At 39.1% G+C, this 10,802-nt stretch overlaps 2 protein-coding genes across 2 annotated transcripts; one reads left to right on the top strand and one right to left on the bottom strand.

The window, feature by feature from the left end:
- The first annotated feature begins 52 nt into the window (after window positions 1-52).
- Window positions 53-4,674, top strand: tex9 (testis expressed 9). The gene is made up of 13 exons (XM_085762196.1): window positions 53-308; window positions 993-1,114; window positions 1,710-1,912; window positions 2,020-2,083; window positions 2,236-2,312; window positions 2,548-2,596; window positions 2,689-2,771; window positions 2,889-3,058; window positions 3,325-3,416; window positions 3,556-3,729; window positions 3,845-3,979; window positions 4,313-4,447; window positions 4,528-4,674. The coding sequence occupies exons 1-13, from the start codon at window positions 293-295 to the stop codon at window positions 4,603-4,605; spliced, it is 1,398 nt and encodes a 465-aa protein (XP_085618322.1). The 5' UTR covers window positions 53-292; the 3' UTR covers window positions 4,606-4,674.
- Window positions 4,675-4,775: 101 nt separating this feature from the next.
- On the bottom strand, window positions 4,776-9,935 carry mns1 (meiosis-specific nuclear structural 1). Its single transcript, XM_085762188.1, has 10 exons — window positions 9,731-9,935; window positions 9,381-9,587; window positions 8,060-8,187; window positions 7,839-7,941; window positions 7,240-7,469; window positions 6,826-7,042; window positions 6,626-6,733; window positions 5,918-6,175; window positions 5,103-5,228; window positions 4,776-5,007 (listed from the first exon to the last, which is right to left on the bottom strand). The coding sequence occupies exons 1-10, from the start codon at window positions 9,731-9,733 to the stop codon at window positions 4,903-4,905; spliced, it is 1,485 nt and encodes a 494-aa protein (XP_085618314.1). The 5' UTR covers window positions 9,734-9,935; the 3' UTR covers window positions 4,776-4,902.
- Window positions 9,936-10,802: the final 867 nt, after the last annotated feature.

The raw sequence follows: 10,802 nt of genomic DNA, 5'->3' as shown, positions 1-10,802 counted from the left end.
GAGGAGGAGGAGGAGGAGGAGGACGCGTGTAGTCGCCCGGCAGCGTTAAACAACATGGACCGGAGGGCGTCGCGATGCTAACGGGACATCAGCAGCAGCAGCAGCAGCGGCAGCAGCAGCGGCAGCAGCAGCAGCAGCAGCTCGCCGTGTTGTTGTTATTGCCACCCGGCCCTCCTCCTCCGACATCGCTCGCTCCAGGTCCAGACACTTGCTGAATTTAGAGAGCCGCCGGTGCAGCCAAAAAAACTCGTGCCGCTGTCAAACGCTTGTTGGAGACGCATGTATACTATGGATGTGGATGAATGCAGGTAAAACATAAAATAATGGAATAAAATAAAAAATAAAAATAAAAAAAGGAGTGAAGGGAGAGCAGGAAAACAAGTGGTCCGTCCCTCCGATGAGCTCCGTCCCTCACGTTATGGGATTTCTCTGCATGTGCATAGTGAGTAGGAGCTGCAGGGCACACGCATGCGCACTAGCAGCCCCTGCATTAAAAACATGTAAACATGTCAGCAGACGACGTTTATCGGGCATGCTCTTGTGAGAATCATTTCATTAATTCATGGATATCTATTTCTGAGCTGCTGATATCAAGTTCAACAGTTAGCCTACATAAAAACAATTATTAACCAAGCTTATTAACCAAATAATAACTAACAGCAAAAAAGACTGAATACGTTTACATAAGTATTGTATTTGAGGTACTTGTGCTTTACCTGAGAATGCACTTCAGTGGTGGAAGAAGTATTTTTGTTACATAAAGTATGTAAAAAATATAGATAGCCTATACCTTTTAGACAGAAATAAGTAAATATATATATATATATATTTTAAATACCGGAAATTTACAAAAAAATAAAAAACACAATCCAAGTAAAAATGCTCAGCACACCAAACACTATAATGCGGTTGTTTTAGTGTTAAACTATACATTTTTTTTACTGATGCACTAAAAAGCGAACAAAATAACATTCCCTTAAAATGTCTTTCAGGAGCTCCCGTACTGTGTGCATGTTGCTATGCAACCAGAGCCGCGTCCTCACTCCCTCTGATGTCTTTTCCAATAATGGCTGAAAGAAGTTGCAATAAAAAGGCCCAGTCCGTCGTTTCTCAGGTTTGTGGCGTTATTTTTTCATCTTTATACCACGGAGACTTAAACTGAGTAGTTTCTGAGCCACAAGTTTACAGATGAAACCTGATAAAACCTTTGTTTCCAACAGGGGAAGTCGATGAAAGCTAAAGTTAACCTTGGTTAACTCGTTACCTGCGAACCGTCTCTTTACCATTGACTCAGTATTTAGGCAGAGGAATACAATACATTTAGCATTGTATTTATTTTATAAATCCTTCTAACAAAGTGTTTGGGTATTTGGTTGTCTCCGTTTAAATGTGAAACTTTTTCATCCAGAGAGCCTCAACGTTTCTTTATTGTCAATATAAGTCAGCGACAAACAGGGAGCAAAACAAACAACACAACAAAACGACACTAAGGAGCACAAGTTTAGTAGCAGACAGCATCCGCTCTGATATGAATCTGTTCATTAATATGATGAGTAATATGAGTTGTATATGATGTAATATTGTGAATAATATGAACTCATTCATTAGTTATGGGACAATCAGATTTTCAGATATATCCATTGTTGTTGAAAAAAAAAGTAATAAAATGTAATAAAAAATCTCCTACTCTGTGTTGTTTGGCTGTTTAGACTAAGAAACGCACTTCCTCAAGCTCCAAGGCTGAGAGGTCCACGAGGGCTGAAGTAAGACCACGGACAAAATCTGCTACTGGTCCAACAAAGAAGGACCCAGATGACCTTTTTGCAAAGGAAGAACAATCTTCCTTTGCAAAAAGGTCATCTGCAACAAAGAAGGATGCAGATGACTTTTTTGCCAAGGAAGAACAATACAAGTGAGTTTCACTTTGACAAATTACAGTTTTCAAATTGAATTGGAGAATGAATTATGTAGAAAAAACCCCCAGAATAATTAATTTAAAAAAAATCTTCTCTCAATCAGACTCTTAAATGCTGAGCTGGAAGCCAAAACAGCAGAACTAGTGCGACAGGCAGAACAACTTATGGTAAGTTATTTTTCTGTTTGCATTACTAAATTGAAAAATAACAAATAGTTCAGAATAATTGTACTAAAAACTAAAACTAAAAAAGTAACGGGGGGCCAGAGACCTACAGTACTTTAAACTGAAACTGGCTCTTGGTGTTTATTGGGTTTTAGAGAGATCAGAGTGAAGCTCTGTCGAAGCCTTTATCCACCCTCCTGTTGACAGAGATTGAAGATGAAGAGGATTCAAGGTAAGAAAAATCTAAGACTTGTACCTTGAGAGGGTGGAGCATACCAGAAGAATAAGAATAATAGGGCCACTGTCCACCTTTATTCCTGTGAAACTCTTCAGCATTCAAACAGGCCTTTAAAAGAAAAAAGAGAGAGAAAGAACTTATTCAACAAGAATTATCCACTGATTTCTGTCTTTCTTCATGCATTTATATCTACCAACCTCTTTCTGTGTGTCTGCCCGTTCACCTACAGGATGATCAAGCCTCAGCAGATGAGCTCTGTGCAGGAGCCTGGTGCAAAGGTATCAAATGAGAATATTAAAACTGTGAAACTTAGACATGTTGCTCAGTGAAAACTCTAAAACCGTGTACTGTCTGCTGTTACTTTACTTAGGTGGTAACTCAGAAAAAGGTCACATCAAATTTACAAAACATGTGCACTGGAAAACAAGGAAAAGAGTCTCTCCGTAGGACGCCGTGAGTTTCATATTGTTACACCATTGTACAGTAAACTCTCATGAGATAGACAATACTGTGTTGGTTACACTGCCATGATGTTCTCTAAAGGTTTTCTTGTCGGTGGCTTGATTACAGAACCTCGAGGGCGTCGCGTTCAGATGAGTTAGAAACAGCAGAAGACTCAGCTGATTTGTTTGTGGCACAGACGATACGTAGCATGGAGGAGAAGATGAATGACGCTGTCACCTACGAAAATGTTGTGGATGATCATGATGAATACAACACAGGAGGCAACGTTGGATCAGGTATTGCAAATACTCATATAATATGTGTGATTTTGTTGTATAATTACTAAAGAAAGCAAGATATGACAAATTTCATCAGTCAATTGAAGTATTTTTTATCAAATGTTTTCATATAAAGGCTTTCTGTTAGTGTTTGTGTGTGATGTGAAAGTTGCTGCTCAGGAAACCTTTTAAATCTTTAAATCTGCATTAACACTTTCACATTAAATAATTAACATTAAATGAGTTCGTAAGTCTGACTGTGTCTCTTGCTGTGTTTTGTGAAGCTGTTTCAGATGCTCAAATACGAGTTCTCAAGGCAAAGCTACGGATTATGCAGGAAGAACTGGACCAACTCTCCAGTGAATATTATAGAAAGGTATAGTAAAGTACCTTAATCTTAAAAAAAGAGAGATTAGCAAATAAACGACAACTTTTGAATAACTGTTTCTAATATGTTATATCCAATTACCTTTTGACAACACTTTATGTTCAACATCATGTGTCTGTTTCTGCAGGATGATGAAAACGCTAAACTCAGTGCAAAAATTAAAGAGATTGAGGAGGATCGAGTCAGACTACAGAAGACCATGAGCATCCAGAAAACACAGATCGACAAGCACAGAGGTCTAGCAGAGGAGTCTGCTAAGAAATGTGAAGGTCTCCAACTCCAAGTGTCTGGTTTACACAAGGTTTGTGTCAACGCACAAACTGTCTTTTGTGTCTAATAATCCTTAACAAACGGTGAAATCTGACAACATCTTTCTTCACCTGTGTGTGTGATTACTTCCTGGCTGTTCTGTGTAGGAAATAGAAAACCTGAACAGATCCAACAAACAAGCGGCAGTGGTCCACGGCACAGCGGAGGTTCGTCTGAACAGAGCTCTGGAGGAGGTGGAGAGATTAAAGACTCAACTGAACAAGATGAGACAGACAAATGAGGTGAGCAAATTACAGTTCTGATAAATATACATGTTTTATTAATCAATTTAAATTTAGATGTTTCATCATGATTAAGTTATAGTCTCATGTACAAAAATAGTGTTAGAAACTATGGTTTATTTGCAGGTGCTTTCATCTCTAGGCAAATATAACTGATCAATGTATTTAGCCATGTAATTAGGAGTAACTCAGTATTATGTTACGTTGAGTAGACAAAAGATTTACTGGTACAAAGTGTCACTGAAAACACAGGTGACTTCACACAGTAATTAAGTGTAGAAAACAGTGCTAACATTAAACGTGAATCTATTTTCTTGAATTCTGTTAAATAAGGACAAGATAAGCAAGGAACATCAGAGTAAAGAAAATCTTCTTGCTGAAAACAAAATGCTCAAAAAGCAGAAAGCAGAACTCGTCGTGGGTTTCAAGAAACAGCTCAAGTTGATCGACATTCTCAAAAAACAAAAGGTAAGTGCCTCTTTTATACCAAAACATACCCTGTTCGTAGATTTTAATCAAACTCTTAACAGAGTGTCTTCTATGTGCAGATGCATTTTGAAGCTGCCAAGCTGCTGTCGTTCACAGAGGAGGAGTTCATGAAGGCTCTAGACTGGGGAAAGTCATAAACACTGGGATACTGAGCATTTAATGTGTGTAAAGTTGAAGTGTAAGGGATTAAAAGTCTTTCACAAGTAGTTTGAATTAGTTTGAATAATAAAGAGTTCAAAGCTTGAATTCAGAGAGAAGTTAGATGAAGAGATTTCTTTCCTTGTTATTCCCACATTCACTCATCAGATGTTTTTAGAATAGATTTTAATCAATTTAAATGCCATAATGAGCATAAAGAAACAACACAACAATGCTACAAAGAGTTATCAGTGTAACCTTAAGCTGCCCTCTAGTGGCAGACTGGAAGAACAAGGTTAATCTTCACCGTCCCAGCCGTCTTCAAAGACAGACGGACGTGGTTTAAAGTTCTTTCTGAAGTCTTCATCAAAGTGATCCAGGTCGTCTTCGCGCAGTAAGCCCTGAAAACAGATACGCCGATGGTCACACACTCGTTTGATCTACAGATGAGGTGAAGCTGTGTAAAATGGTTTATGATTCAAACACGGCCACAGACCTTTGGTAAGTATCCCAGGAGTTTTGTGGCGTGACGTTTGAGAAGCTGCTGCCTCTCGTCTTCAATTATCCGTCTACGCAGCGCCTCCCTCTCCTGCTCAATCGCTCGTTCTTTAGCCTCCAGTTCCTTGAATTCAAGTATTGTTATCAAAAGGAGGTTGTTTAAAAGTGACCATGAAAAGTTGATACAGATGCACCACATGTTATGTATAATGTGTTTCACTGAATTTGCTCAAATAAAACTCTGTGGGAAAATCTGTTAGTAATCTTTCTGACTCCAATTTCTCTTGTCATACTCCCAGTAATTTCAAATAAACATCAGACAGCAAGATAAAATCTGCTTACTTGTTGCATTTCGTAGTGAAACTACTAGGGAAGCATGATAACTACCAGTAGAGATAATTATCGGCCCGATATTGGCTGATTATTATCAGCCAAAATACACAGATGAGTCCGATAATGACAATTTTTGCAGATTATTAGAGCCAATTGTAGTTAGTCAATATTGCCTTGATTTTGCTCATTTTCAGTCCATTCATTCCCTAAGTTGAAAGTTGATTTGAAACATTTTTGAAGAGCCATAACTGTTCTTTTTTTTGTCATAATGTCGGTTATATTATTTGGTCAATTCAGAGGCAAAGCTATAATGTTAAATTCATCTTTACTCACAACATCTTAGCCTTTCTTAATCTCAGGTGTGTACGTATATAAACGTATTATGTATTATATAACTTATGTTATCAGTTATCGTGCATCCCTAAAAACTACAGCACCTTATTCCTGATGTATAGTCGTACACACAAGCGTAGTTCATACCATGTCAGCCTCACGCCGGCGTTTCTTCTCCTCTATCAGCTTCTCCACCTCGCGTTTGTGCTCTAGTTGCTTCATGCGTCGTTTCTGGGCGTTCATCTGCTCGATCCGGTCGTCCTCGGCAAACTTGGCCATCATTATTCTCCTGAAGGCCTCCTCCTCTTCTTTCTCCGCCTGCCTCTGCATCTCTTTGAACGCCAGCTGCTCCTGGCAGGTCTGCTGCATCATCAGCCGCTGTCTGATCTTCTTCTCCATCGCTTCCTGTCGGAGGAACATTTTAAGAAGATTTTAGGAGAAGTCAAGCCCATTAACACAGGACAGTCTTCTCTGTTCTGTGTGTTCACAGAGGGAGCGTATAAAAAGAGCAGCAAAAATACCTGTTAATTGAGAGCGACACCTATTCTAGTTGCTCAGATTCAGTTTGGTTTGTGATGGAGAGTGAGAATGTGTCACTAAAGAGTCTGTCACTTCAAAATAATTACAGTAAGACCTCGATTATAACTTCTACAATGCTACAACGAATATTTAACTGGTTCTGACTGGTCACTGTTTAGCGACAATGCAAAATGTCCAACAGCTCTGGTTGTAGATGTTCAAATGAGTAATCATTACTTAAAGCCCTAAACACAATATTTTTTGGGATATCTCCTTATCTAATCTAAACTGTCATATGTATTTAAGCCCGAACTGCTGAACAGTACTGATCCTTACAATTTCTCTCCGTCTGTTTTCCTCTTCTTGTTCCTCCAAACAAAGCTCTTCACGAATTTGCTCCATCTCCTCACGCTGCTGCTTCTCCTCTTCAATCTTCTTTGACAGCTGGAGCAGAAGAGGAGGGAGTGATATTTCAAGCCAGCATGTGCCACTGAACGAAGGGAGGAATGGATGACAAAAAAGGAAGTTATCTCAACCATTTTAAGGAGATGGTCTTTGGCTTCTTCCCTCTCTCTGATCTTAGCCATCCTGTCCTCCTCCATGTTTTGCTGACGGGCCACAAACTCCATGATGCGTCTGTTCTCCTCTTCCATCCTCTCTTGCTCCATGCGTCTCCACTCAGCCTGTTGTCTCTTGAATTCATCGATGTGCTGCTGAGTGGCTCTGACCTTCTCCAGTTTCAGCTGACGCTCCCTTCAACAAAACAACAACATTTCTTTAAAAAAAGGCTTTTAAAACTACTGCAGTTTTCATGTTTCCTGTACAGGGAAACCAACCATGGAGTTCACCTCGGGTTTTGATCCTAAAGAACATGAATGTTAAGCAAGGACAAAGTTATTGTACTCACCGACTCACGTTAAGCAGTTTAAAACTAGTAATGAGGGACTCACATTTGATCCTCTTCATAAATCTTCCTGACAATCTCATCCACCAGGAGCTTCTCTTTGAGGAACTCCTCATAGGCGTCCTGTCTTTTGCGCTCCCTCTCCACAAGCTGCTGCTCCAGCTCTCCCTGATACTGCACCATCTCCTCGTGACGTTTCTGCTCCAGCTTCTGCTGCTCCACAGCTGCTTGCGCCTGTTCGTACTTCATCTTACGAGAAAAGTCTGCCTCCTCACGCTAATGAAAGAAAAGGAATACACAGTACATGGTATGTAGGCATCAACACAGAGCTATGGTTTTTGTTTTTGTAATTTTCTGTTAAAATTAAGATAACATTGTAGTTGAAAATTAAGTGAAAAGAAATTTATTCTCAAAGCATCCAAACCTATAGGAAGAAGAAATGCAATACTTTCTTTCTATTCCTTTGTCATTAACAGGAATAAGATGAAATCACTTTTTTTGTGTAATTCTACATATGTTAGACAAACACAAGCCCATAGCTGAACAGACAGAACATAATTCATTTTAGCCATCGCAGTCCCCTAAAGTATCTTCTATATCAAGTTCAAATAGTAACTGATTGAAATCAACGAGGACAGTGCTCACCATTGTCTCAAGCCTCAGAGCCTCATGCTCTGCGATCTGTGCAGCTCTTTCCTTGTTCAGATATGCAGATTTTAGTTTTGACTCCAGTTCTCGAAGCTCTGTGCTAAAAATAATAAAGTTTGAAACATAAGTTATGTAGAGCATGGTTTGTAAAAACTGCACAAATCAATGTGTGTTGCAGTTGTAGGATATATAGGAAGTTAAGGTAATGAGGTGTGTACCTGTTTGCTTTGATGTACTGCCTCATTTTCTCATCTCTTTGCTTCTCATGGTTGATGCGGGCCAACTCTTTGGCCATTCGCTCCTCCTGTTGAAGTTGCTTCTCCCTGTTAACTCTCTCCTCCTCTGCCTGCAAATCAAATTTAACTCTGACTTTCCGCTCCTGAGCTCAGGTACAGAATTCCTTTACTTGTTTTTCCAGTGATTATTAGCCAAAGACAAAAGTCAAGACAAAAACAGACAAGATGTTGCTTCAGTAGAGGTTTTTGTCATGATACTCAATCTGCTCTAACATTTGTTCATTTGCTGATTAGATGCTAAGTAATTACATAGGATATTTGGGCAAAAAAGCTTAAATCCATCACAGGAGTAACTTAGTTGTACAATATTTGACATATCTAACTATAATTTTTTACATAGTAAAAATTGGTAACACTTTATTTTAAGGGGTCCTTGTTCCTGTGTATCTACCTAATTAATTACAGTGTAATTACCTATGTAACCGTATGTAATAACATGTACTTACATAGTAAATACATAGTGTATTTTGGTGTACTTACAGGTCCTTGTTACACTTGTAATAAGAAATGCCAAAGTGGCCTCTCTCTTTGCACAAGCATTTCTTATTACAAGTGTAACAAGGACCTGTAAGTACACCAAAATACACTATGTATTTACAATGTAAGTACATGTTATTACATACGGTTACATATGTAATTACACTGTAATTAACTAGGTAGATACACAGGAACAAGGACCCCTTAAAATAAAGTGTTACCTAAAAATTAATTACTTTTCTTTGAAGCCAAAGTTAACATATTTAGATTTACCTTTGTTACCCGGCTGTCAAAAACATGTCGACTTCACTATCACAAAGAACTAGCAAACAATCACATCTGAGAGGCTGGTATTAGATAACTTGTTTGATAAAAATGACACTAAGTGTGAATAAATTTACTATGAATTTACTAAATCATCTATTAATCAACTAATGAAATGAATTAACTGGTCATTTCTGCTGCCTGTCTCCTGGGGAAATACTGCATCTTGCCCCTAAAATTTGAGACAGTGCAAGTGATTTATTATTTATCTACTTGCACACGTGCAACCAGTAGATTTGCTGTTTGTCTGTTTTTTTCAACACCCAAAGAATAAGGAATCTGTCATTACAGGCGGCAGGCCAAGGTGTATGAGGATCATGAATGAAAAGGAGATGTGAATTTTTACTTCGCAAGCTGATTTGTGCCCCGAAATTTGTGCTCCCAGTAAAGAAAAAGAAGTTAGTCAGGAGCCCTGTGTATCTCTAACAGAGAGGACAGATACCTTGAGCAGGGCGCTCTCCATCTCCCTCTCCTTGAGCTCCTGGATCTGCCGCAGGTGTCTCCTCCTCTCGGAGCTCTCCTGGTCCCGCAGACCGGCCACCAGCTGCCGCTCTCGGTCCACACGGCTGATCTCCTGCTGCCGGTGCTGCTCCTGCATCTGGCGTTGGGCGATCAACCTCTGCTGGTGGCTGTAGGTCCAGTTACGACTCTGTACCACCGGGGGAAAGAGAAGCAAACACGACGGATAAAACAATGGGAACAGGTGAACGGCAACGCCATCTTAACCGCTCTGTTTGTAACGTTAGCACCCCAGCTAACTGTAAACTTCGGTTTGCTAACGAGGATTTTTACCATGTTTGTCCTGAGTTTCGTCGATGTTTTGACTTTACTCCTTTTAAACCAGTGGATTTCCTTGAACTAAACTTGTAGAAGTTGTACAGTAGATGTTAAGATGTTACAGCAGACGGTAAAAGACACGTTAATTAGCCACCTGTAGTCGATACTTGAAACGGAGGTGTCGCTGCTCGACTGTTTAGCGTCTCGTTGTCCTGGAAACACCGCGTCGCTGTGCACCCAGCCAATCACAATGAGCTGTGGCAGTGACGTCAGGTCCGGGAAAATTAAACTGGACCTCCATCGCCTGAAAACACACAGGCCACTTTTTGTTGTTAAACTGTCTTCTGGTCCTTTTTACGCACTGTACTGCTATCTGTTTTTAAATGCTGTTGATTGAAAATATATATATATACATTTTTTTCTAAATGTTATATATCTTGTGTTGTTATATGTTATGTGTTTCTATGTGGGAGTGAAGAGAAAACGATATTTCGTTTCCCTTAATGTTTTTACATGCTGTGGCAATTACAAATAAAGCCTCCTTGAATCCTTGAAGACATATGGTTTATCGGACTTTTTACATAGGCTACATACATGCATACACAAACATGCAAACATTAGTAAATACAGTCAATACAAGAGAAACAAGTCTTTGAAGTAATTTTAAATGTTACCTTACCTTGTCACACCCTACTAGGCCTGCTTATTTTTTCCTGAATGAATACAACAGTGAGCACTGTGTTGACACAGTACTTTAGATTTATTAACTTATTACTTTTTGGTGATTTATGATATCATTTATACAGAGCTGTAGCTAATGATTATGAATATTCTAATAATTTCTGTTGATAGATTTTTTTACTTTGTAAAATTTCTGAAACCTTTTACGTTTCCCATGAAAACTGCAGAGAAGTGTAAATACAAAGTAGCATGGAAGAAAACAACTAATGTAACAGGTGAGATATTAATTTAGGAGCAGTACTTCACCATGTCCAGACATTTGAGGTCTCTGAAATTCACTGTTGACCCTCTGGACCTAATGATGTGGCTGTTTTAGAGAACAACCTGTAGAAAAAGAGCAGCCAAA

Source organism: Trachurus japonicus, chromosome 3 (assembly GCF_045865225.1).
Source record: "Trachurus japonicus isolate A0001 chromosome 3, Traja_1.0".
Classification (NCBI taxonomy): domain Eukaryota; kingdom Metazoa; phylum Chordata; class Actinopteri; order Carangiformes; family Carangidae; genus Trachurus; species Trachurus japonicus.
This window is presented reverse-complemented; position numbering and strand designations above follow the sequence as displayed.

Excerpts from the sequence above, each read along its gene's own strand:
- mns1 (XM_085762188.1), bottom strand. Across the intron at positions 7,043-7,239 it reads ATTTATGAAGAGGATCAAAT|GGAGCGTCAGCTGAAACTGG; the intron begins GTGAGTCCCTCA and ends GTTTTGTTGAAG. Across the intron at positions 5,008-5,102 it reads TCCTGGGATACTTACCAAAG|GGCTTACTGCGCGAAGACGA; the intron begins GTCTGTGGCCGT and ends ATCTGTTTTCAG.
- tex9 (XM_085762196.1), top strand. Across the intron at positions 1,115-1,709 it reads CCCAGTCCGTCGTTTCTCAG|ACTAAGAAACGCACTTCCTC; the intron begins GTTTGTGGCGTT and ends TTGGCTGTTTAG. Across the intron at positions 3,417-3,555 it reads CCAGTGAATATTATAGAAAG|GATGATGAAAACGCTAAACT; the intron begins GTATAGTAAAGT and ends CTGTTTCTGCAG.